The 26,973-nt window shown below is 48.8% G+C and overlaps 2 protein-coding genes across 2 annotated transcripts in view; both read left to right on the top strand.

Annotated features, from left to right (window-relative positions):
* The window catches only part of ACSS2 (acyl-CoA synthetase short chain family member 2), a 91,459-nt gene extending 80,071 nt beyond the window's left edge, over nt 1-11,388 (top strand). The window contains exons 21-22 of the mRNA XM_049650927.1: nt 850-5,962; nt 7,264-11,388. The gene's annotated coding sequence lies outside the window, so the exon portion shown is untranslated. The remainder of the gene's footprint in view (nt 1-849; nt 5,963-7,263) is intronic.
* Nucleotides 7,304-26,973, top strand: part of MYH7B (myosin heavy chain 7B) — a 35,122-nt gene continuing 15,452 nt past the window's right edge. The window contains exons 1-12 of the mRNA XM_049650930.1: nt 7,304-7,386; nt 17,472-17,566; nt 18,453-18,553; nt 20,043-20,149; nt 20,336-20,479; nt 20,915-21,071; nt 21,383-21,410; nt 22,487-22,583; nt 24,809-24,832; nt 25,008-25,100; nt 25,186-25,249; nt 26,442-26,540. Of these exons, the coding sequence (XP_049506887.1) occupies nt 17,493-17,566; nt 18,453-18,553; nt 20,043-20,149; nt 20,336-20,479; nt 20,915-21,071; nt 21,383-21,410; nt 22,487-22,583; nt 24,809-24,832; nt 25,008-25,100; nt 25,186-25,249; nt 26,442-26,540 (988 nt within the window). The 5' untranslated portion in view covers nt 7,304-7,386; nt 17,472-17,492. The remainder of the gene's footprint in view (nt 7,387-17,471; nt 17,567-18,452; nt 18,554-20,042; nt 20,150-20,335; nt 20,480-20,914; nt 21,072-21,382; nt 21,411-22,486; nt 22,584-24,808; nt 24,833-25,007; nt 25,101-25,185; nt 25,250-26,441; nt 26,541-26,973) is intronic.

Here is a 26,973-nt window from a genome sequence, read left to right as displayed (position 1 = left end):
GGAGTTGATCAGGCTGTTAGGAGCTCATTCTTGGCGAGGGAGCCTTGGATGCCAGGTTAAGAAGTTTGGCATTTTTCCAGTGAATGATGGGGAGCTAAGGATTTTTTTTTTTAAAAAGTTTTTTTAATGTTAATTTATTTTTGAGAGAGACAGAGCGTGAGCAGAGGAGGGGGCAGAGAGAGAGGGAAACACAGAATCTGAAGCAGGCTCCAGGCTCTGAGCTGTCAGCACAGAGCGCGATGTGGGGCTTGAACTTACAGACCGTGAGATCATGACCTGAGCCCAAGTCAGATGCTTAACCGACTGTGCCACCCAGGCACCCCAAGCTGCCTAAGGATTTTAAGCAGGGGAAAGACCTGGTCGATTTTTTGTTAGGTGCTGGCTACAGTGTGGCAAATGGTTTGGAAGTGGGGAGACTAAGGCCAGAAAGCATGCTCAGAGGGAGTTAAGGTGCGTGGCAATGAGGAGATGGAGAGAAGGGGACAGGTTAAAGAGACATTTAGGAGGGAGAACTACAACTAATTATAAATCAGTGGCCCAACCCAGGGGCCAGGATGTTTCCACCTCCTTAAATAAAGCTTGTACACCCTCTGTCTGCAGGACAGGCTGAGTCCTCCAATCTTCTTGGGGGGAGGGAAGGGATAGGTGGTCTGGTTATGGGCAGGACAGTGTTTCCATGATGTCCTTCCTTTGTCTGCTTTTATACCTGAGGAAGAGCCCAAAGCAGCAGTTACTATAAAAGGCCCCAGGTGGCAGGAAAAGTCCATCATGTTCACCAGGAACAAAGGAAACTATATCTAGTGCAACATGAAATTAAAATAAAAAATCATCACCCAGGGTTCTCTGCAGGTTCCCCTCCTCCAAGATGGGTGCCAAATGACGTGTATCAGGTGTCTATTGGTGAGACTTGGGGAAGATCCCAGACCTTAACAGCCCTCTGATTGAGTCCCCTCACTTTGTGGCAGGTAAGGTGTCTTTCTTCCCATTTTGTAGATGTGGCAGCTGAGTCTTAGAAGTTATGTGACTTGTTCAAAGGGACCTGGTTTGTGGTGCAGGGAGTAAGGTGTGGGAGTGTGAGGGGCTCTTGGCCAAGCATCTTACAAGTGAGGCTTTGTCTTTGTGCTCCCTTTGTCCTGAGGCTTTGCCCCTAAATCTTGGCATAACTGACTTCTTGTCATTCACATGTTTCCTCCTCAGATGCCATTCCCACCCCATCAGTATATATTTTTTTTTCACAGCTCTTACTAGTATCTGAAATTACTAATTTTATCTGTTTCTCTCCACCATGTGAGTTCCATAAGAACAGGGACAATATCTGTCCTGTTCACCACTTTACCACCAGCACCTGGAGTGATATCTGCTCCATAGTAGATCGTCAATGTCGTTTGCTAAATGATAGAAATAAGCTGGGGAGGGAGAAAGTCAGGGAAACCAACATAGGTGGAAGCTTAGGATGTTTTGGGTACTTTTCATAAACTACTTCATTTAATGCCCTCACAGCTTTTCAACGTAGGTACTGTATCTCCTTTGGGTAGGTAAGAAAACATGCCAAGTGAGGCCAAGTCAGTGGCTTGTTACTTTTGAGGTGATAGACTCCTTTGAGAATCTCCATTAGACACAATCTTTTGGCACACCGTGTGGAGGAATTCACAAACCTCCCTGAGCCCACTCGGGGGTCCCAGATCAAGGAACCCAGGATTGGGGAACTTGCCTGAGGTCTCTCTGGCCCCAAACCTTTGTTAGTTCCCCTCTCCACAGCAAGGTTAGATTCCATTTAGTGGACTACAGAGAGCCTCCTGAAGATTCTGTAACAGAGGGAGATTATGAGGCACTGAGCCTTTGATGTGTCAGACCTGAGTTCAAATCCTGCCTCCAAAGCTAGCAGTGTAACTGTGGGCAACACTTCTCACTTCTCTGAATCCCACTGCCCTCACTTTGAAAATGGAATCTATTTTTTTTCCCTAACTATAACTAATCTTTATTAATCTGTTCACCAAGTGCCAGGTATTTGGTTAATGGCTTTACAGTTATATCACTTTTTATGTGCCCTGACTTGCCAGAGATCATGCAGCCTCCCACGGTTAGCCACTGTGCTCCCACATGTGCACAGGCTTCCTAAAGCTGGCTTTTGAATCTATTGCAGTCTCTGCTCTTGGGATTTGTGGGAACATTTGAGTCTGAATTCACTGAAAAGAGACTAGGAAGGCTGCACTGCAGTGTGAATGGAGGCCAGTGCCTTCAGTTGGTATGTGTCTTTCCCACGGTGAGGGCCTCTCTCCAAGCCCGTACTAGGCCTCTCAATTGGGACATCTCTGCCCGTCCCGGGGTCTGCGTTGCACATGGTCTGCTCTGTGCGTGCGTGGCTGCTGTCTCTTTTTAGCAGTGACATCACCCTGCCTGGTATTGTTGTTTATGGGGCTGTCTCCCCACCTGGCTGGGGGCCATTGCTTGGCCATTCGGTGGAATTCCTCTGTCTTCTAGCCCTAGTACAGACCTGGCCCAGCAGTGCTGCTCAGGAAATGCCTGTGGAATCAAAGTGAGGACTCTCCCATGTGTTGAGGATTTACTGTGTGCCAGGCCTGTCCTGGACACGTTATATGTGTTATCTCATTTACACCCCATGGTAATCCCGAGAGGGAGAAGTTACTGTCCCTCTTTTACCAAGAAGAAATAGAGACTCAGCTGGGCTTTGCATTAGGCCCACTTGCAGTGATTGATGACACCAGGGCTGATTCCAGGCCTGTGCTCTCATCGTGCATAAGCAGTTCTTGAAACTATGGTCTGATAAAGGGGAGAGACACTCCTCAGCCCCCAGGACTCTCAGAGACTTTCTACTAACAAGATTCTAGTCCAGCTGTCATTTCATCCATGAGGAGGGGTGCCCCGCTGGCTCAGTCAGTAGAGCACGTGACTCGGGATCTCAGGGTTGTAAGTTCAAGCCCCAAGTTGGGTGTAGAGATTACTTAAAAAAAATTTTTTTAACGTTTATTTATTTTGGGGAGACAGAGACAGAGAACGAGCAGGGGAGGAACAGAGAGATGGGGGAGACACAGACTCTGAAGCAGGCTCCAGGCTCTGAGCTGTCAGCACAGAGCCTGACATGGGGCTCAAACCCATGAACTGTGAGATCATGACCTGAGCTGAAGCAATCGCTCAACCAACTGAGCCACCCAGGCCCCCAGAGATTACTTTAAAAATAAAATAAAATAGGGGCTCCTGGGTGGTTTAGTCTATTGAGTGTCCAACTTCAGCTGATACCATGATCTCGTGGTTTGTAATTTCGAGTCCTGAATCAGGCTCTCTGCTGTCAACTCAGAGCCTGCTTCGGATACTTTGTCCCCACCTCTCTCTGCCCCTCCTCAGCTCATTCTCATTCTCTCTCTCTCTCTCTCTCTCTCTCTCTCTCTCTCTCAAATAAACATTTAAAATAAAATAATCCATGAGAAAACAGAAGCCCAGAAAGGAGAGATGACTTACTTACAGCCCTTCTTTTCCACTTACTGCTTATCCTTACCCACTTACTTTTGGACAGGATGGGATCTGATTTTACCCACCATTAAACCACCCAGGTAGCCCTGGTCCAGGTCGACACTCAGTAAATACTTCTAAATTTTATTTATGATGAAACATTAAGAAGGATATACAGATTAGTATAACAAACACCCGTATTCCCACCCCCCAGTCTATGAAGTAAAACATTGCTAATATAGCTGAAGGCCTCGTGCTCCTCCACAACTGTAATCCCCCAGGAATAAAGGCTCCCCTAAATTTGTTGTTTATTCTATGTAATTTTTTATTGAGCTATAATTCATATGCCATAAAATCCAACCTTTTTAAGTATACAATTCAGTGGTTTTTAGTATGTTCACAAGATTGCACAACCAATACCACTCTCTAAGTCCAGAACTTTTCCATCACACCAAAAGAAACCCCATACCCATTAGCAGTCACCTCCCCATTCCTCCACTCCAACCCCTGGTAGTCACTAATTTGCTTCATGTGTCTATGGACTTGCCTATTCTGGACATTTCATATAAACGGACTCCTGTAGGTGGCCTTTTGCGTTTGGCTTGCGTCACTTACCATTATGTCTTTAAGGCTCATCCATGTTGTAGCGTGTACCAGTATTCCGTTGTGTGGATACACCACATTGTGCACCTCCGCCAGTTGGTGGACATTTGGGTTGTCTCTACTTTTTGGCTATTATGAATGAAGGTGCTGTGAACATTCATGTACAGGTTTTTGTGGGGCTGTATTTAATTATCTTGGGAATAGACCGAGGAGTGGACTTGCTGGCTCGCAGGGTAATTCTATGTTGACCTTTTTTTCTCCCCCAAGTTGTTTTTTGTTTGTTTGTTTTTTTAATTTAGGTAATCTTTATACCCCATGTGGGACTCCCAACTCACGACCCTGAGATCAAGAGCCACATGCTTTTCTGACTGAGCCAGCGAGGCGCCCCTCTCTATTGAACTTTTTGAGGAACTGCCAGACTGTTTTCCAGAGTGGCTGCACTATTTTACATTCCCACCAGCAATGTCTGAGAGTTCCAATTTTTACATTCTTACCACGTGTTCCTGCCTGGCTGTTTGATTCTGACCATCCCAGTGGGTGTGAGGTAGTGTCACTTGTTTCAATTTGCATTTCCCTAATGACTGATGATACTGAGCATGTTTTCATGTGCTTATCGGCTATTTGTTTATCTCCTTTGTCTATTCACATCTTTTGCCTAATTTTGTTTTACTTAAAAAATTTATTATCGCTAAATATACGTAAAATATGCCATTTTAGCCACTTAAGTGTACAGTTCGGTGGCATTCGCATTGTTGTGCAGATATCGCCACCATCTGCTTCAGCAACTTTTTCAGCTTCCCCAACTGAAGCTCTGTACCCATTGAACAATAATTCCCCGTTCCCCTCTCCCAACCAGTCCTAGGCAACCACCATTCTACTCCTAAATTACTTTTTTTTAAGTTTATTTATTTATTTTGAGAGAGAGAGAGAGAAAGAGAGAGAGGGACCATGAGCAGAGGAGGGGCAGAGAGAGAGAGAGAGAGAGGGAGAGAGAGAATCCCAAGCAGGCTCTTTGCTGAGAGCATGGAGCCCGATGTGGGGCTCGAACCCACAAACTGCAAGATCATGACCTGAGCTGAAATCAAGATGCTTAACCACCTGAGCCACACAAGTACCCCTCCTAGACTGCTTTTTGACTCAGTTTCTCTTTCACTTAATAAAAGAGAGGGTGCATTTTTAATTTCAGTTATTTGTCTTTTTATTGTTGAGTTATAAGAATTCTTCATATATTCTGGATCTTAGACCCTGATCAGATACATGATTTGCAAGTAGTTTCTCCCATTCTCTGGATTGTCTTTTTGATTTGTTGATAGTGTCCCTTTTTTTTTTTTTTTTCTTTTTTAATTTGAGAGAGTGCACAAGCGGGGGAGAGGGACAGGTGGGGGAGAGAGAGAATCCCAAGAAGGCTCCACACTCAGCATGGAGCCCAACACCGGGCTTAATTCCACAACCCTCAGATCATGACCTGAGCTGAAATTAAGAGTCAGACTGAGCCACCCAGATGCCCCTTGACAGTGTCCTTTGAAGTACAAATGTTTTTCATTTTGAGGAAGTCCAGTTTATCTGTTTTTCCTTTGGTGCTTGTGCTTTGAGTATCATATCTAAGAAACCATTGCCTAATCCAAAATCGTGAAGATTTGTACCTATGTCTTCTTAGAGTTTTATAGTTTTCACTCTTACATGTAGGTCATTGATTCATTGTTAGTTCGTTTTTGTATATGGTGTGAGGTAGGTCCTATGCATTTTTAATCCTTTTACTAGGTGTGTGTTTCTAAACATTATTTGATACAATTTTTTGTTTTTTGGACTTTAAATGGTAACATTGTTTACATTCTCATGCAGCTTGCTGTCACTTCAGCCTTATGTTGGGAGAGTCATCCGTTTGATCAGGGTAACTAGTTCATTTGTTTTCACTGCTGTATAGGTTTGCTGCATAAAAACCACACTTTATTTACCTTTCCTCCTGTGAATGGTCTCTTGGGTTGTCTCTAGTATTTTGCTGTTACAAATGATAAACCATCTAAAATGTGCCTCCTTGTGCAGTGTGTTGAAGGTCATGAGCATATTCAGATTTCCTAGATAATGCCAAATATCTCTTTTAAGTGGTTTTATAAATTTGCACTCTTGCCAGCAATGTATTAGAATTGCCCTTGTTGTATTAGAATTGTATCCTCAGTAAGACTCAGTATTGTCAGGCTTTTTTGTTTTTGCCAGTCTAGTGGGTGTGAAGTGACACTTTGTTGGAGTTTCCCAGATTAATAGCAAAGTTTCTTTTTCAGTAAATATTTGAATGGTTGGATAGGCAGGTGCACACAAAAGCAGAATAGAGGCAGCTCTTTGAGGAGATGACCCTGTGACCCTGCTTGTGGCTAGATGATGGCAGGGCTCTGGGCCTACACTGTGCTGGCTGTTATAGGGAGACTCTGGAGCTAGGAAGTGTTGGGTGAGACTGACAACCCTATAAATGGGAGAAGGCAATTGTCACCTTGACACCAGTAATGGGAGCCTCTCTCCAGGGGGAGGCTGTAGTCCTGCCCTTCCATTTCACCAAGAAGAAAAGGAGCTGGAAAGAGAGAAGGATCAGAATGGGGTCCCATAGTCTAGGAATGACCTTTTTTTTTTTTTTAACCTTCTCATAGTCTTGATATTGGTGGTATGTATTTCTCTTGTTTATTCTACTGAGTTTGGGAATGATGAAAAGGATAATAAGAAAAAGAATAGCAATGATCATTTATTAAACACTTATGTGTGAGGCATTGTGCCTTTTTTATGAGTATTATCTCACTTAATTCCAACGGAGTAGGTGCTATTAGTATTCCTGCTTTACAGATGACAAACAGGGTAACTCAAAGAGACAGAGTAACTGAGGGTTTTCACTCAGTCTGACTCCAGAACTTGTAAGCACTGTGCTATATCATTCGCCTGGCTCAGCTAAACCCAAGAGATCAAAGAAAGAAGAGGCTTTTCCAGGCCTGGGTGGGTGAGAAACATGAGTTATGAAATCCACTGGGCCTGGTGTGGAAAGGGCAACAGGGAGCAGAGTGAGAGGCCCCCTGGAAAAGATGGTTCTTGAGAGGCAGGTGCCCCCAGCCCAGTGGACACGGCCCATTTAGCAGGCACTCATGGGCACCTCTTCTGTGCCAACTCCTGAGCTGGCTGCTGGGGTGCAGAGTGGGATCTGCCCATTTCCAGGTCTCAAGAAGTCCCTGGACAGATGGAACAAGAATTTGGAGGATGTGGGTGACCCTGGCCTCCTAGGATGCAGGTGATAAGATAGCACCTCAGACTGAGGGCTGTCCAGGTATCCTTCAACAGGTAAGATTTTAACAAACTGTGGCACATCCATAATATGGAATACTACTCAGTAACAGAAAGGAACACATCATTGATGTAGGCAACAACTTGGATTAATCTCCAGGGAATTATGCTGAGTGAACAAAGTGAATCTTAAAAAGTTACATACTGTATGATTTCATTTCATTTTTTAATTGACAAGTAAAAAAAAATTTTTTAATGTTCATTTATTTTTGAGAGAGAGAGAGAGAGAGCATGAATGAAGGAAGGGCAGAGAGAGAGAGAGGGAGACACAGAATCTGAAACAGACTCCAGGCTCTGAGCTGTCAGCACAGAGCCTGACTCAGGGCTTGAACTCGGTAACCGTGAGATCATGACCTACGCCAAAGTCGGACTCTTAACCAAGTGAGCCACCCAGGCACCCCTGAATTGACAATTTTAGAAATGGAGAACAGATTGGAGGTTAATTTTGGATGGGTTAAGGATGGGAAGGAGGAGGGTGTCTTGTTGTTGGAACTCTTCAGAATATTAACTGTAGTGGTGGATCTGTGAACATATACAGGTGATAAAATTGTATAGAACTTAATACACACACACACATACACACATGTATATGTAAAACTGGGAAAACTTGAATGAACTTGGGGGATAGTATCAATGTCAATACAGGTGATCTCTCTGTATTGTTTCTTATAATTGTGAATATGTAATTACCTAAAAGAAATTTCAATTAAAAAATGAAATTTAAGGCCCAAAGTATTGGCAGGACAATAGAGATATTTGTAAGACAGCATTCTCAACCCACATAAAAAATCCTGAGGGCTAGGGCGCCTGGGCGGCTCAGTTGGTTAAGCATCTGATTCTTGATCTCGGCTCAGGTCAGTGCGGAGCTTGCTTGGGATTCTTTCTCTCTGCCTCTCCCCCACTTGCATGTGCATATGCCCCCCCCTCCAAAGAAATAAATAAACTTAAAAAAAATCCCGAGGGCTATGTGCAAGGAGGCTTTTTGCCCTTAAGTTAGCAAAGTCCAGCTCCACAGAGAGGTGGGCAGTATTCCCTGAGATGTGGAGGAGTGCAGGGTCACCCTAAACACTTCAAGAGACCCAGGGTAGACCCATTGGGTTGGTTTCTGAGCTTAATTCTTTGAGTCTCTCTGTCCTTCACCTCCTGAACTGACACCACTATCATAAGGGCAAGGGCAGAGCCACAAGCCACTCCCACTCCTCCCACTCCACCTCTGTTTGGTCTTCTGAGAAGGACAGATGTTCCTTCTTCATTCTCTACTCCACCAGGTTGCCCCTCCCCTGGGATGTCCTGTATCAATTGTTACGAACTCTCTGTGCCTCCTCCATGACTGTCTCCTCTACTAGACAGACTCCTGGACCTTGGGAACAAGACCAGAACCAGTCCCAATCTGGGGGGCATCAGAGAGTGTTTGTTATACTCAACTAAATGGGAAGTTGACCCTGGCTGAGATAAACCTGTTCTGATCCTGAGATCCTAGGGAGGGCCTGGACTGTGGCATAGGATTTGGGGGGTAGTATGGCTGTGGTCTTACAAGATTCTGGGACTTTGTTTCCACCTGGTAGGCCCACTAGGATATCTCTTCCAGAATGTTGGCTGCCCTGAACACTGCTTCAAATTCTGTCCCCAGAATGGGAGACCCAAGGATCCTCCACTAGACTACCCCAACATACATGTACTCACAGGGATCATGTGTTCACATTGCTGACCTCTTACTTTGGGATAAGCACTTTGGTTTCTTTATTTCTCTCAGCAACATTTATAAGGGAGGTATTCTTTATATATCCATTTTGCAGAGAAGGAACCCAAGGCTCAGAGAGGTTAAGTAACTTGCTCAAGGTCACTTAGCTTGTAAGTAGCAGAGCAAGGACTTGAAGAGGCATTCCTAATGTGTGCCAGTCTAGTGCCTGCAGGTGCAAAGCTGAAAAAAAGAAACATCACTGCCCTTATGGAGCTAATGATAAAATCACCAAACATATGTGTTTATGTATGGCAGTCAGAGGCTAAGCTCTTTATATACATTATATAATTGACTCATTTACAACCAAATGAAATAAGGTTATGCCCATTTTACAATGGAAATTGAAGCTCCAGGAGGAAAAGAGACCTGCTCAAGGTCACATAGCAAGTAGAATACAGACCTGGACAGTCTGCTCTAGAGCCAGTGCTATCAGACCCTCTTCTGCCATCTCCTCCCTAGACCTATTTTTGGCTTTTTCCCTCCTCTGTACACAGGCCCCCTCCATGCTATTATTTCTGCCCTCCCTTCACCCCAGCTCTTCTGTCTAGCCTGTGTCCATAGACCCATTCATATTCTAAGCATAGTTTGGAACCTGTGGTTGGGCCAGAATATCTATCAGCACGATGATACCCCTCACTCTGACCCTTTCTGTTCCACCCAGCTGCCTGGCAAGGGGAGTCTTGCGGGAGACTACTACCCAGTCCCCTCACCTACCTGTGGTGGCCGGAATATGTGTGGCCTCTGCAGTGCAGAGGATAGAGCAGCAGGATGCCCACACCTGGCAGAGAGGCCAGCACACCAGGGGGTGCAGGTAGCACTGGGCCTGTCAGTGCTAGTGGTTCTGGAGGCTAATATGAGCAGCAGCAACTGCTGGCATTATCTAGCCTCTAAGAATAGCTTGGGCTGAAGAGTTGGGGTCTGGGGCCAGGGAAGAGGGCAGGAGCCTGTTTCCACCGCCCCTGCCACCTCTGCTGCTGCTTGGCCTAGAAACTGGAAAGCCTCCCTTCTGGCTTACCATTTGCTCTGGGATGGTTTTGCATGGATGTGTCTTGCCTGCTATTGGGCTGGAGGAAAGAGGGTGACCCATAGACTCAGACCCAGGGCTGAGGTCAATGAGCCCACACCCTGAGGACTGGCCCTCACCAGGCCTTCCCCATTGGCATAGAATAGGAGCTTGCTTTTTCAAGGATCATGTTGGAAGTGAATCTTATTCATTTAGCGAATCCTTAAGAACTAGATAATATATACCCATGATTCAAAATTCAAAAGTATAAAAGGGTAAGCAAGAAGAAAATCAGCCTCCCTCCCTTCCCTAGCCCTCAGCCACCTATTCCCCTCTCCAGAGGCCACCGCTCTTACCAGCAAAGGTGGTCCCTCCATAGGTAGGCACGTAAATACGTGACTCTTCTATCCCCCCATTTTTGCATGAGCGATAGCACATCCCATCCATTCTTCTGCCCCTTGCTTTTTTCACTTAATGATATATGTTGTAAAGAACAGTAATTTACTGAGTCTTTACTCTGGCATGCACTATTGTAACTAAGCACTTCAGATGTTATAACTCATATAATGTTCATCAGAATCCTGTGTTGTGGTAGGTCTTTTTTACGATTTTCCATTGTTCAGAGGTTAAATAATTTCCCAAGATTTCAGAGCTGGTAATTGGCAGAGCCAGGATTCAATCCCGGGAAGTCTGACTTTAAGGTGTTCTTCATCACTACCCTATACTGCCTCTCATGCTTGAGCCCTGTCACTACATAGCACCCCCTTACTCTCCCTAAGGGCCAAGGTAAGAAATGTATATTGAGAGACGCCTGGGTGGCTCAGTCAGTTAAGTGTCCAACTTTTGATTTCGGTTCAGGTCATGATCTCACAGTTTTGAGATCTGGCTCTGCCTTGGGCGTGCAGCCTATTTAGGATTCTCTTTCTCCCTCTCTCCCTCCCCTGCTCTCACGTGTGCGCACGTGCTCTCTCTTTCTCTCAAAAAAAAAATATTAAAAAAAATAAGAAATGTACATTGAACACTCACCATGGCCAGGTTCAGGCTGGGATACAGCAGAGAATAAAAAAGATTAGGTCTTTGCCCTCACGGAACTGGCACCCCAGTGTCCACACGTGTCTGTCAACCAAAGCAGGAAGAGGGAAACACACGTCACACACACCCACATGTCCAAGTACAGGCCTGCTGTTTGCACACACTTTTCTCCCTTATCCACTGATCGTTTACTCACACAGCCTCTGAGCTGAAAGGCCTTCTAGCCCAGAGCTATAAGTGGAACATGGAGGTCCACACAGAGATAGATACTTACAAGAGATCACGATGTGGGCCTCGTGATTCTCATCCCCTGCCCCCTAGGATCCATTTCAGCAAGTCTGGTGGGGGGTGTCTATAATCCAGGGCCCAGCCATTGTTTGAAGTTGGGAACAATTGAAGGGCAAGGGAGCTATAGATAGATCCACAGCTGCTGTCACCTGTTCCAGCCTGGGCATTGGGCCCGAGCATTGTCTACATGGGGGCACTCTACCAGTGAGGGCCCACTGGGGGTGGGAGGTTGGCCCAGTCCAGCCCAGCTCTAGAGAGACTGAGTCAGAGGTCAAGACAAAGAAATACAGAGTTTCAGAGGGCAAAGAACGACAGGGTGACAAAGAAGGACCAAGACCCATGAGAGATACAAGAGACTCCCACCTCATGCTAAAAACACAGAGACTGGTTGGGAGTGTGGGCAGAGGCAGAGAGAGAGCTATCTAGACAGTGAGGGCCTAAGGCAAAGATTGAACTCCAGGATACAACAGATCACAGCCCCAGACCAGAGCCTGTGCTAGGGTCCAGACCACTTCAGTCCAGCATCGAGGCCTTTCTGTCCATCTGTTTATCTCCAGGAGGGTGACACATGCACATTTCTCTCTGGGGCAGCCACACCCCAGATTCTTCTAGGGCAGTCTGAGGTAGGGCAGTCAGGAGTGATCCAGGAGGCCCCTGGGGTCTCTGAAAGGGAGAGTTTGTGCTGCTGAGTCTGTATCTAACTTCCCTCCCTCTTGATGCAGCTGAAGCCACAGTCCCCTCCTTTGTTTGTCCTTTGTGAGGATGGGGGACAGCTGGTCTCCCCCCACCTCCCCTCCCACCAAGTAACCTTTTACCACGTTGAGGCATCTCTCCTCCGGATAAACACCCCTGATGCCTTTTGGCAGCCCTCATCCTATTTTCTGCTCAGGCATCAGAGCCGGGGCCCACTCGGGCTCTCTGCAGCTGCCCAGGGCCCCAGGAGGGGGACAAGCCTTGGATGAGCAGGGGCCCCCCCACCCACAGGGTGCCAAGGGGAGGGCCCCCCTCTAGGGCCTCACTGCTTTGCTTTTGGACTGTTATGGCAGCCACCTCCTAAGTAAGTCTTCCTGCCACCGGTCTCGCCCCTTCAGTCCATCCTCCACACCAGCTGCCACCGGGATCTTGTGAACACATAAATCTGACCATGCTGTCAAATGTCCTTGCTCAGAGCTCTTTGATGAGAAACATAAAATACAAATGCCTTTGATGGCTCCCCAACTCCTGCAGGAGAACGCTAAACCCTAATCTGGCTTCTGAGGCCGTTCACAGTCTAATCCCAGCTGCTCCACCTGGCCTCCCTTCCCTGTGTGCCTCCCGTGGCCAAGCCTCCACCTGTGTGACTGCTCTGGCCTTGGAGTTAGGGCTCATGCTCTGTGTCCCCTCTCCTCTGCCTTTGGTGCCCTCCTCTCACCTGGACGACCACTGCCTCCTTGCTGCTCTGCCTGCAGCATTCCAGTCCATTCTCTGTATGGCAGTCAGGATGGTCATCATTAAACCTCAGACCACTTACTCTCTTGCCCTGACAGCTTCCCGCTGTTCTTTATATAATAGAGTCCAGAGTCCCTTTCAAATCCTACAAGACTCGGTGATCCAGCTCATGCCTACCTATGTAACCCAACCTTAAAAAACTCTCCCCCTAGGGGTGCCTGGGTGGTTCAGTCAGTTAAGCATCCACCTCTTGGTTTTGACTAAGGTCATGATCTCAGTACTCGTAAGTTCAAGCACTGGATCCGGCTCTGTGCTGACAGCATGGAGCCTGCTAGGGATTCTCTGTCTCCCTCTCTGTCTGCCCCTTCCCCGCTCACACACTCTCTCTCTGTCTGTCTCAAAAATAAATAAACATTAAAAATAAAACTCTCCCCCTGTTCCCGCTCCAGCGGCACTAGCATTGTGATGGCATCAAACGCACCATGCTATTTTCTGCCTCACAGCTTTTGTATTTACTACTACTTTTGCTCAGAATGTTCTTCCTCTGGCTCTTTGTGTGGCTCCTTCTCGTCCCTCAGGTCTCACCTTGAATGTCACCTCTTCAGAGAGCCCCACATCCTTGACCAACTTGAGTACTGTATACCCCACCCCCATGACCCTCCACCGCGTTACCGTAGTGCCTTTATATCCTGTGCCACGATCTTGAATTACCTTAGAAACTGTATCTGCTTGTTCATTGACTGCCACTCTATGAGGGAAGGGACCTTGTTGTCATGCCCCTCTCCTTGTCCGTCTGGGTGTCAGACTTGCTCTTGTCCTTCACATCCCTCCATTCTGACATCTCCTGTGGGTGTCTTTCTTTTCCTGGACAGAGAGTATTGGGTTCCCATCTTGGACACAGAATAGAAGGCACCAGATGCATGTTCACCTGAATCTATGTGATCCTCCCAGCTGAGGTAGCATTTTAACAGAGTCCTTCAATGTCTTTATCAAGGATTTCCAGGGACTGAGGAGCATTGGTGACAGATACATTTCCGGTTGGGGCTGGCTCCCAAATCCTATCTTCTCTGTCTCCCTACCTGCCCTTGCTTTCTCCAATACTCAGCTCCTCCAGTGGCATTTTGGGCTAGAAGAAGAGAAGCCAGAGGTAGTATGTCCCTTTTGGGCTTTGCCCCATCAGCTCATTGCTCATGGGAATCTCCCCCAATAGCCCCAGCTCAGCAGCTGCCTCCAGTTCTGGCTGCTACTAAGCTGTGAGCTCCAGGACCCCACAAAACTGCTTATCTGAGGCCTTTGATGGAGAGAAATAGGGGACGCGGAGGCCATGGTGTCTGGCTTGGTTCCAGCTCCCCATATCCTAAGACTGCCTATTTCTATCTTTCACCGCTTTACTCTCTACCCTAGATCCTGCTCCTCCTTCCCAACTCTGTTCCTAGTCAGGCCCAAGCTTCCTTGGCTTTTCTGTGGGGGATGCAAATAGGGGATTTACAGCATTGCTGTCTTTGAGGGTGGCAACAGGCCGGTCTGGGGCCTGGGAGCACTGAGGCCGGAATGCCTGAGGCTGAGCCCTTCCTGACAGTCCTTCCTAGCACTATCAGCATCTTAATTAAGTCCCTTGAAGATCGTGGTTCTTAGAGCGATTTCTGGAGAGAGTCTCTGAAGCCGAGGAGGGTGGACACCCCACACCACAGGCCAGGCTGCAGGTGACCCAGCTGCCTTCATGCCAGTCCTCACCATAGCTGCCTTCTCCTTTGCCGGTTTCCGTGTGCTTGGGTAGAGAGCTAACCTCAGGAGTGGGATCCTGGAGTCTGGCCCAGGCTCCCTCTGTCCCCATCAGGGCCTCTGTGTCCTCAGCTAAGCAGAGGGTCTGGACGAGATGATTTCCCTTCCAGCCCTGATGCTCCTGATTCCTAATGCCCTGCTGTCTTTAACTGGAATTGGAGAAAAGGGTGGCAGGCAGGGAGAAATAGAAAAGGTACAGGAAAGTACAGAGAACAATTAAGAAACCATTGTACACATTTTGTTATATTTGCCTCAAGTCTTTTGCCCCTGGATTGTAGCACTTCAGGGTTCTAGTGATACCGATTCTAACATGCCAGGATTCGAAACTGAGGTACATATAGTCCTGGCTCTGTGCTCATAATGTTGGGAAGAGAAGGGAGGAAGAAAGACTTTGGAGTGTCTACACTGGCTACTCAGTGGGTGGGTTGGTTGGGATGAGAGGGCGGTGGTGAAGAAACGAAGCTTCCGGAGGTTCTAAAATCCTAGAATCCTAGAATCCTAGAGTTGGAGCAGATCTCAGAGGTTGCCCAGTCCAAAGCTTCAAGCCCTGTGCAACCTCTGCTTGATTCCTCCTTGCTGTTAGCAGGCTCATTTTCTTCTACGAAGCCTCTTCCATGGCTGACAGGCTCTGAGTATGAAAAGACCCTTTTCTGTGTATGTATCCAAACTCTGCTTCCTTGTAACCACCCCACTGGCCTGCTCTTGAGGACACACAAGTCACACAGGTTTCGTATGCTACAGGACAGCTCTTCATATATTTAAGGTTGGTGCCTTAAGTCCTTGCAGATTGTGGCATTTCGTGCCTCTCTTAGGTGCCTCTTGGGTTTCCCCATCGCTTCGTCATTTTTGTCTGTGTGTTCATCTCAGCAGGAAGGTGTGCCCTGTGTAGTAGAAGTGAACTTACAGTTCTAGACCCATTTCTTTTGGTTGGTTTCTCAGCCCCAGGTTTATACACTGAACAGATAATTCTAGAATTCAGACCCACATTATATTTGGTATAGGCTAGGCTCATTAAAGGTTCTAATTCTCCAGGCTAATTCTATTGCTCAGGCCCTAAGAAAGAAGGCCCTGCTTTCTGAGCATCTTTAAACAGCAAGCAGAGTTTTTCCCACTCTTTGGGGTTTCTCTAAATAAGGAGATGAAAACCCTATAATCTTTTTCTTTGATGTTTGTTTGTTTGTTTGTTTTTGAGAGAGAGACAGAGTGAGCAGGGGAGGGGCAGAGATGGGGAAGAGCTGTCAGCACAGAGCCTGATGTGGGGCTCGAACCCATCAACTGTGAGATCATGACCTGAGCCAAAAACAAGTCAGATGCTTAGCCGATTGAGCTATCCAGTTGCCCCAAAACCCTGTAATCTTTAAAAAAAAATTTTTTTTTGGAGAGAGAAAGGGGGTGCAAATGAGCAAGGGGCAGAGAGAGAGAGAGAGAATGTCAGGAGGGGCAGAGGGGGAGAGAGAGAGAGAAATAGGGTTCACCCGAAGTGGTGCTTGTGTTTTACCTGAAGCGGGGCTTGTGCTCACCCAATGTGGGACTTGAACTCATGAACCGTGAGATTGCGACCTGAGCTGAAGTCAGATACTTAAGGACTGAGCCACCCAGGTGCCTAACAAAACCCTATAATCTTAAACTATCTATCAAGTTGGGTTCATGCTCTTACTCAGCACACACTTACTGACTTTCTGCTGTGTGCAGGCATTCTGTAAGGTGCTGGGGATATAGACCAAGCTCTTGCCCATTAGTTGGTGGGGAGGCAGGCCAGAAACAACCTACGTTCTATGAAGAGAATCAAAACAGAACGATGTCCTCACAAATATAATGTGGAGAAAAAGAAGAAAGGAATACATAATGTAGGATTCCATTCATAGAAATTTTGGAAACTAATCTGACATTAGAAGTCAGGATGGTAGGTGAGGGAGTGGTGAATGAAAGAGGGGGGTTGCTGGTAATTTGTTTCTTGAATATGGTGTGTTTAGTTTGCAGAAACTCAGACTGTATGGCAATATTCACTATATCCCTGATTATAATGGCAAAAAGACTGGGGACAATCTAAATGTCACCCAAAGGAGAGCTGTATCATTTCATAACTTGGAGAGTATCTATAGGATTAATTCCTAAAAAGGTCTCAGCATTTGTAATTTTAATAGATATTGCCAAATTTGGCCATGCATTTTTAACAAAGTTTTTGTGTAACATACATGCAGTGAAGTGGGTACATCTTGAACGTACAGCTCAATTAGTTTTACAGAGTGAACACACTGCTCTTTGCTCAGTACATAGTGTTTCCTGCATTCCAGAGGCTGCTTTTGTGCCTCGTCCATTCATTACTCTCCCTCAGAGGACCACTCTTCTACTTTTATCAGCTTACCTGGTTTTGAACTATGTATGGTTGAAAATGGGTCTTTGAAGTTATTTCTATATATTTTATAGAATATAGGTATATGCATATTTGGAATTGGTAGCCAGATGGTACAGAGAATTTCTCTGTGTGGGCACAGCCTGACATCTGGCTGGAATCCTGGCTCTGAACCTGTGTAGTTCTATGTGTCCACTGTCTCGAGTTCCAGGATCCTTTGATTCTCTGACCATAAATTTCTGTGGTGTCACCAGGGCCTGAATGGGGTGATGGACAGGACAGCCTGGAAGTGCCCTGATGTATTCCAAAGCCCGTATCAGGCAGACTGAGTGCCAGCACACTGAACCCCTGTTGAGAGTGGGGGGCAGGAGGGGGCTAAGAGTGGGAAGTTGGTTTCCTGGGAATCTTGAATGCCTTCTAATTGTTCTAAATTTCCTCCTTTTGCTTTTTTTCAGCCAAATCATTTCTTTACGTGTATGGTCACAGGTCTAGTTTTCTTCATGTACAATTTCCCCAGGGGACCCCAAGGAGATGGGGATAGAGGTAGGAGGTAAGAGCATGCAGGTACTGGAGACGGATATCTTACTCTCTCTGCTTCTCTTTTTGATCTGGTCTCTGCCACTACTTATCTGTGAGATTTGCCAGTGCTTTCTTTTCTCTGGGCCTCAGTTTCCCTGGGTGTATAAAGAGGATTGTGCCAAATAGTCCCAGAAGGCACTCTGTTGTTTCCTCTCACTCAGTCTCCTTGCTCTTTGTTTCTGGGGGTGTGAGCCTTTTTCTGGGTGGACCAGACTCCTTGTGACTCAGTTTCTCTCTCTCTGGGCTCCTCAGTCTTCCCGGATCTCTCACGGCTTTGTCCCTGCCCCATGAGTCTCTGAATCCCAACCTCCCTCTCTCTTAGTAAGAGTGTCTCTCTCCGCCTTTGTGATCCCATGACAATGGGAGGTAAAAATAGCCCAGGGGCCGTGCTGGTGGAGATAAAAGGGAATTTGCCTTTTGTGTCCTGTGGCCAGGCTGGGGGGGCTGTGACACGTGGAGATTGCTGACATAGCTCTCCTCTGCTGACCTTGACGGTGGCAATAAAAGGGGTAGCCCAACTCCCAGCCCTCACCGTGTGCTGAGGTGGGTGATCAGGGCTGAGGTTGGAACCACAGGGTGAGGAACCCATGGGTGGGCACAAGTCTCTCTCTATCTCCGGGAAAGGATGCTCTGGTGTTTGAGTGTGTGTGTGTATGTGTGTTGGGGGCTCACCAGGGAGGCTGAGATGGGGACCCCCGAGGAATCACTGAGTATTAGGCCTTGTGGGTTTTGCATCACACCCCTGTTTGGGGTCCCTGGGTCCCTTAGTTCCTCCGTCACAGCCATCTTCCAGTGCCTGATGCCTTGGATTGCCTTGAACCTCCAAGATTTTTAGTCCCTCATCTTCCACCTCTCAGTGCCACCGCCATGATGGATGTGAGTGAACTTGGGGAGTCTGCCCGCTACCTCCGCCAGGGCTACCAGGATCTGATGAAGGTGCACACTGTCCCGTGGGATGGTAAGTGAAGGCAGAAGGGCACGGCCATGGTGTTGCCCTTATAGACTCAGACCAGGAGTGGAGAGGGGTGAAACTGAGCTCGCGGCTGAAGGGGAACTGTGGCTTCAAAGCTTTAGCCCTGGCCCTTTCCCTCAGAGTCTGGGGTCCTTAAGGGTACATTCCCTGAGACTCTGTGTACATCACTGCATGTTTGTGAGCAAGCCTTGGTTTGCTCCTCTGTAAAATGGGACAATATTCCCTGTCTCCCAGAGTGGCAGTCTGTGGCTGGAGCCCGAGGCCTCTGAGATGGGAGTGATTAGTATGCAGGCTGGTGTCCGTAAAACCTGTGCTGGAGTTATTTTTAGTGTTTTCCATAGAGCTAAAGCCAAAGACAGGAATAAAGACTACTATTTATGACCTAGTTTGCTCATAGGACAATAATAACAATAGGCAATGTGTATCAAGTGCTTATTTTGTGCCAGGCCCAGAGTGAATGGCTTTCCATGCATCATCTCAATAACCTGGGAGCTGGGGACCAGGGCCAAGGCCAGTTTCATGGGTGTGCAACCTCTGCAGTTGCACAGGGCATCACCTCAGAAGGGTCTTTGTGTTTAACACTCAGCTCTCACCATATTGAAATGTTTAATGATTTAAAAACTTGTTTTTAATGTTTGCTTTTGAGAAAGCATGTGTGGGTGGGGGAGGGGCAGAGAGCGAGGGAGACACAGAATCAGAAGCAGGCTCCAGGCTCTGAGCTGTCAGCACAGGGCCTGGTGCAGGGTTTTGAGCCCATGGAACGGTGAGATCATGACCTGAGCCAAAGTTGGATGCTTAACCGACTGAGCCACCCAGGGGCCCCAGTGTTTAATGATTTTTTAACAGGGGTGCTGCATTGTAATACTGGGGACTGAGAGTTATGTAGCTGGTCCTGAGTAAGGCACTTGGCTAGTAGTGGCAGGACAGGAAACAGAACCTGGTGGTCTGCTATCTGAGTCCATGCCTTTAACCACCATGAGATATGGGCTCCCTGAAGTTGTGGGACCAGCTGACCAGGCAAGAAGGAACACAAGCCACAGAATTAGGAGAAGTGGGTTTGGGTCTTCAGCGAAATGGGGGAGGCAGAGCTCCCCTGAGAATTATGTGCCTGATTTTGAGGCCTTCTCCATCAGGAGATGCCCGTAACATTTTGCCTTTGAGGGAACAGGCCCAGAGGGAATGAGAGTTTTCCCCGAACTTGCAGGGTAGATATGGCAAAAGCAGGAATCTGAACCCAAGTATGTAATCCAGGGTGGTGAGGGCCTATTACCTCAGTCAGGGAATCCTCTGACAAGGTCCCTATGGACCCTCCCAGCTTTGCCCTTCCAGGATCCTGGGTCTGGAAGGATCTTTGTGTACTCCTGCATCCTGACAGGGGCTCATGGGAGGGGCAGAGGTTTATGGACAAGGCTTGGGAACCCCAGTTCGATGTGCCTCAGCCTTTCTCAAAGCCCCACTCCTCTCCCCCAACCAGGGAGGAAGAGGGTCTGGGTACCTGATGAACAGGATGCCTATGTGGAGGCCGAGATCAAGTCGGAGGCAACTGGGGGCAGAGTCAATGTGGAGACCAAAGACCAGAAGGTTTGGCTCCCCTCTTCCGGGATTATCTCCTCTGCCCCCTCGGGTGCAGCTCGCTGGCGCACTGGATGAAAAAAGGGGTCTGGGAGGGCACCGGCATAAGAGACTGAGGTCAGAGGTCAGTCAACTGCTGCCGGCCTACCACCTCACCCCACGTTAAGGTCTCCTATGATACGGTCTCCCGGACAGATGCTGCTAGTGCGCGAAGCAGAGCTGCAGCCCATGAACCCGCCTCGCTTCGACTTGCTGGAGGACATGGCCATGATGACGCACCTCAACGAGGCAGCGGTGCTACACAACCTGCGCCAGCGTTATGCTCGCTGGATGATCTACGTGAGCCACGGGCCAGGCTGGGTTCGGTGGGGGTGGGGCCAAAGAGGCAGGGGCGGGGCTAGGGGAAGCGCTACTGCACGGTGGGGAGTGGGCGGGGAGGGGGGGAGGAGCAAGGAGCAGGGCTAGAGGTGGGACAGCGTGAGGTCTTGTCGCTGTGAAGGCGGGGCCCCGGGCTGGGGCGGGGCTAGAGGAGGTTCGGCTACCAGAGTGTAGGGGCGGAGCTGCAGCTAGACGCTTGGGCTTGGCAATGTGGAGGTGGGGCTACGGGCTGCGGGCCGGAGTAAGGGCTGGGGCGGGTAGGACAGCCACAGAGCGTATGGCAGGGCACTTTAAGTGATTCCTTGGGGAATATTGCAAGGGTCACGGTTTCGTGAGGGCTGGGGATTGAGGATGGGAACTTGGCCTTCAATAACCCATTTTATAATCTCTCCTCAGACATACTCGGGCCTCTTCTGTGTCACCATCAACCCCTACAAATGGCTCCCGGTCTACACGGCCTCCGTGGTGGCTGCTTACAAGGGAAAGCGCCGCTCGGAGGCCCCACCCCACATATATGCAGTGGCAGATAATGCCTACAATGACATGCTGCGCAGTAAGAGCCGCCTTGACTCTTCTCCCTCACCTAAGACCTCCACCCCTGCTCCAGGGAGGCCTCTGTAAAAGGACCCCTTTCCCTCCACTTGCACTGCTTTCCTTTTGATGCTGCTGGACACTCTAGCGTAGCATTCTGTCTCTCGAAGTGGGAGCCGACCACTGTCTGGATGATCCCACCTCGTCCTTCCCATTTCTGGCCCTGGGTGGTGGAGGGGTTGCCCCAGTGCCACAGATACCCAAAGTGTTCTACTCCTGACTGACTGGTTTCTCACCTTGGCTAACTTGTCTATCTCTTCCCCCTTCCTCCAGACCGAGAGAACCAGTCCATGCTGATCACGTGAGTGTGGGGCTCTGGGGGTGTGGTGGGAAATGCTGACCACCTGGAAGGAGGGGAGTGGAACTAAAATCATTTCCCAGAGTTGAGTCCAAAGTGCTTAGGGTAGGGCTTTTACCACCTGGATCTGGTATCCTTCTGAAGCTAAATTAGAGCATTTTCTCTGCCCCTATTCTGGGCAGATGCATTATGGGGTGGTGGACAGGGAAGGGATACCCAAACACCAGAGTGATCACCAGCCCTGATAGTCCCTCTCCCCAGGACCTGGAATCTTCTCCCACCTTAATCTTTGGGGAATTATGATTCTGGCTCAAGGGGAGGGAGGAGATTACTTTCCCTTTCTTTCTTACAGTCTCCTTATTTCTGAATCTTATTTTGATGTTTCATTTGCCCCCCCTGGGAAAGTGGTAGAGTTCATGTCCAAGTTCATGTCCAGCCAAGCCAATATGGACATTGTGTATGAGTGTGTGTGTGTGTGTGTGTGTGTGTGTGTGTGAGTGCAGCCTGATGGTTAAAAGCAAGGCCTTTAAAACCAGAAGGACCTGGGTTCAAGTTCTTACATATCCACTTTCTGCTGGTACCCTTGGGCCCCTGAGTCTCATCAACAAAGGCAGAACAATCCTACTTACTTATCATACAGAGCTTTAAGGAGTTAGTGAGTTAACATACGTGCCTGGCACACACCAGGGACATTTATGTGACTTCCCTGAGTCCCATTTCCTTACCCCTAAAATGGGGGTGATAGTAGTGCTTGCTTTACAGGGTTTCTAAGGCTTAAATGAGCCAATATAGGTAAAGCACTTGGCCTGGTATCTGGCATGAAATTAGTGCTCAGTAGACAGTGACATCATCATACGTGTTCTCATCTCACAGGGATGTTCTATGCTGGCTTGCTTTTACACAACCCAGCACCTCTGAGGGTTGATCTCTTCTGGAGAATGTTGGGTTGGGGGTCCTGAGTTGGGAGCTGGGTGTGGGGGGGAGACAGAGTAGCCTTGCTTGAGGGGTGGGGTGTTGGGGGATGGGAGGAATTAAGGTGACCAGATGGGCTTTGGTGACTCATGTTTGTATCGTCTAAGCGGAGAGTCGGGGGCCGGTAAGACGGTTAACACCAAGAGGGTCATTCAGTACTTTGCCATCGTCGCTGCCCTGGGAGATGGGCCGGGCAAGAAGGCCGTAAGACTCGCCCATGCGGGCTCTGCTCCCCACTGCTTCTCACTGTTTTTCTTTTCTTTCTCTTCTTCTTCTTCTTCTTTTTTTTTTTTTTTTTTAATTCCTTTTAAAAAAGTTGATTCCCCAGAGCCTCTAGCCCTGCCTGAGCCTCCCACCCTGGTGGCGGACTCTGGCCTGAGCAAGGCTTGACCAAGAGAAAGGCTGTGACTGCCCTTCCACATCGTGTGACCCAATTCTGGGCCTGCCTCAGCGTTTCTATCTGTAACACACAGGGGTGGGACCACAGCTATTCCTAAACGCTTTATATAATTTTCCTTTCCATCATGACCTTCATATCTTGAAAAAGTTTACCAAACAAGCTTTTACTATGAAGTGATTTTTTTTCTTGGTTTTTGTGCAGCAAAGACATCGTTACCTGCTGTCAATCAAAAAGCAGGCTTATATGGAGTTTAACCAGAGCCAACAGCATTTGGCATTCCTAACACCCAGAGTTAGGGGGCAATTTCTCACCCTGTGATTTCTGTACGGATTTTTGAAATTTCTGAAACAGTGGGGGACCAATGTTTTGTTTTGTTTTTGTTCTCCAAGTATTACATCCATTCCTAGCCCCCAAGACCAGCTGTTCAGAGCTCTATGTGTGTCCCTCCACCCCAAAATGGACTGTCTTTTCTTTCCAGAAGCCCTAAGCCACCTTCTACACAGCCCCCACCCCTGGTCCTCTTAAGCCTTGCTTTATTCTGGGGCATTTTTCTTTCTTCTTTTTCTTTTCTTTTTTTCCATTTAAAGTTGTTTTTATTTTTTCTTTTTCCCCCATTTGATTTTCTTGTGTGGCTTTTTTCTTTCTTTTTTTTCCCTTTCAGTTTTGTTTTTTGTTGTTGTGGTAGTTGTTTTGTTTTTGCTGTTGACTTTTTGGTGCTTTTTGCTCCCTCTCTTCCCTACCCCATTTTTGAACCCCCACAGTGTCTCTGAGGATGCTGCAGAAAGTTGGGGCTTGGTCCAGTAACAGGAACGGAGGGCAGGGAGAGGGCCAGAGCTGGCAGGGGTGCAGCTAAGAAGGGCGGGGCAGGAAGGAGCCCTGCATGGTGGAGTGTATGTGGGGTGTCAGGCAAGACAGGTAGAAAGAAAGGCTGGCTCACAGGGTCTATGGATGCTGGAACTTCAAAGCCTTAGCCCCCCTCCCCTTGGCCCCAAATTTGACCACATCTGCCGTAGAGAGCCCTGTTCAAAAGGCCTGGACCTGAGTGTGTGGGGTGGAACTCAGTGGGAGGGGCTCTTGCCATTTCCCTCCTGCCTCCATCCCTCTAACAGTGTCTCTGGGGGGATTTTTAAGTCTTGGGCTCCCTGGAGGTGAGCGAATAACCAAAGTCCCCTGGTGGCCTGGCACCTGTCACTCTAGAATCCATTCCTTCCTTTCTCTCCCTTTCTTCCCAGGCTGTAGGGAGCCAGGGTGGGGAAGGGAAGGAAAAGGACACAGAGGAGAGACAAGGATGAGGCTAGAAGAGTAAGAGAGGGAAACCTCCTCAATTCAGCAAGTCCCTCTAGATGAGACATATGGTGTCTGTGGTGTCATGGGAGGCAGGATGCCTGGGCTCAGTTCCTGCTCTGCCCCTCACCATGTGGCCTGGAGATCACTTCCCTGCTCTTAGTTTCCTCATTTGCAAATTAAGGCTAATAATATGCGCCTGACAGGGCTATTTTGTCTATCAGCTGTATAGTCAAGGTGCAGCCCATCACAGTACAATGGAGAAGTGTAAAGAAGGGCTCTCACAGTGGGAGGTGAGGGGTAAAAAGGGTCGATCAGAAAGAGGGCTCTTCTAGCCTCAGAGCATCAGGGACACCTTCCTGAGGAAGGGACATTTGAGCTGGGGTCTGAAGAGGAGTAGACTTTAGTCAGGAAGCTCCAGGGTTTAGGGGGAGGGGCCACCGGATATGGGAGATATGGGAGGGGGAGGCACATGGAAGAGGCCAGAGACAGCTGGAGGAGGGGAAGGGCTGCCAGTAGGAGACCCCGAGACATAGCCCCTTGCCTCAGGTGCCTGATTAGGGCCAGGCTTGCTCCCACTTTCTAGCATTTCTCCTTCTAACAGTGCTGACAGGGTTGGGCATGGGGAGTGGGGTTGGGGGCTACATGTTTGGGTGTCTAACAGTCTGTCCTGCTAACCACTGCCACCCTCCCCTAGCCTGGCGAGACCTCATAGTTTCTAATGGCATCTTCCTTCTCTCTCCAGCAATTTCTGGCCACAAAGACTGGGGTAAGTGTGGGGCCAGTGCTAGTGGGGGCAGACAATAGTAATGAGCCCTGGGAGGTCCCTTCCCTTTCCCCACCAGAGGTGGTCCAGGATTCGCTGATACGCAGGACCATCAGGTACCCTGGTCTCCTAGTTGGTAGCACCAGGACTGACAGACCCGTCATCCTGTTGTCACCAGGGCACCCTCGAGGATCAAATCATCGAGGCCAATCCTGCCATGGAGGCTTTTGGCAACGCCAAGACCCTGCGGAATGACAACTCATCCCGCTTTGTGAGTGGCCATGGTGGGAGAGGTGGGTGGGGATGGGCAGCAGGGAGGTAAAGGGCCCTGACTGACACTGCTCCTCTGCCCACAGGGCAAATTCATCCGCATTCACTTTGGTCCCTCTGGGAAGCTGGCATCTGCAGATATTGACAGCTGTGAGTCAAGGGGAGGGTGGGGAACAGAGGCTTGCGCCTTTCTGCTCTGACTGAGCATCCATCCTCAAATCTTTGGGGCTACCACCTGTTCCAGGCACTTCTCTCCATCCCCTGGCCACCGCCCAGCCCCTACCACCTTACTGTCCCCTGCAACATTCCATCCACTATGGTCTCTGAGCCTCCATTCCTCTGCTTGATCTTCCCAGCCAGAGTGATATTTTCTCAGATACGAATTTGACCACATTATGTTTCTGTTTAAAAACCTTTTGTAGATCCCATTACCTGATCTTTATTTTTTATTTTTAAACTATTTATTTATCTTGAGAGAGGGAGGGAGAGAGAAAGAGAGGGAATGGGAGCAGGGGAGGAGCAGAGAGAGAGAGGGAGAGAAAGAGAATCCCAAGCAGGCTCTGCTGCCAGCATAGAGCCCAATGTGGGGCTCAAACTCACGAACCGTGAGATCATGACCTGAGCCAAAATCAAGAGTCGGACACTTAACCGCCACCCAGGTGCCCCCTGTTACCTTAGGATGGAGACCCGAATCCTTGTTGGGCCAGCCAGGCTCCTTGTGATTGGATCCTTACCCCACCTCAGTTCTTTCTCTGGCCTCCAATAGGGCAGGCCTGTGACCACCCCCCACACCACCCCATCCTCCCTGGAAGCCTGCCCTCCCACTTTTTGCCCATCCCACCTGGCCCAGCCCCACTGCACAGACACCAGGGCCCAGGCTGCATGCACAGAGAGGCCCCTACACTGACCACTCCCCACCTTGGGATGCATCACCAGATCCCGATGGATAAGCACAGACATGTGATGACCAGAGAATGTTGTAATTCACTCCTTGACTCATTCCTTTGCAAACACATGGAAACTCCGCTTCACCCACACACTGACATGCTAGCTCTGCTCTGGAGGGAAGCAGTGTGGTCTGTGGATGAAGGGATGAAAGCATAGATGAAAGAAGGACATATGAAGACCCCTGCCCATAGACATGCAGACCTGCAGACACACACACCCCCACCCTGTGACACCTGCGTGATAGACACTTTTCAGTACGTGTTGGCATGTGTGTGGATACAGTGCCTCTCTACACACCCCTGAGACAACTTCCCCCACCCCTTCAGCTCTATTGGGGTGACCCACTCTGGGGAGGTACAGGCAGAAGGTAGGCTAGTGCCCCTCTTTTCCCCAGATCTCCTGGAGAAGTCGCGAGTGATCTTCCAGCTGCCTGGTGAGCGTGGTTACCATGTCTACTACCAGATCCTCTCGGGGAAGAAGCCAGAGCTGCAGGGTGAGGGCCAGGGGTGGATGAAAGGGGAGTCAGAGCCCACGGGGCTGGGTGGGACTGCCCCTCCACTCCTTAGCTGGGACTCCTAGTTACTGCTGAGCTCTCTCCTTGTACTGGAGAATAGGCCCCTAGTGTCATGGCCCTGGCAAGGTTGTCCCTCATTCTGTCCTGAGACTGGAGAGGCCCCATCCAGCACCAAGGGGGAAGCAGTGGCTCTGTATAGGCCCAGCTATGCACTCTTACAAGCCCCTCAAGGACAGAGTGTGGTTTTCCCTGTGCCCTAGCACCCTGCATAGTGACTGGGCTCATTCCTCAGAGAACCATAAAGAAAGAAAAGCCACAGGCCTGGGGGAGGGGGTGAGAAACTCAGCTACACAGAAGTCCTGGGAGGGCCCTAGAGTCCCCTGCCTGGGTGGCCCCTAGAACCTTCCATGCT

The sequence above is a fragment of the Panthera uncia genome (genome assembly GCF_023721935.1).
Source record: "Panthera uncia isolate 11264 chromosome A3 unlocalized genomic scaffold, Puncia_PCG_1.0 HiC_scaffold_11, whole genome shotgun sequence".
NCBI classification, from domain to species: domain Eukaryota; kingdom Metazoa; phylum Chordata; class Mammalia; order Carnivora; family Felidae; genus Panthera; species Panthera uncia.
This window is presented reverse-complemented; position numbering and strand designations above follow the sequence as displayed.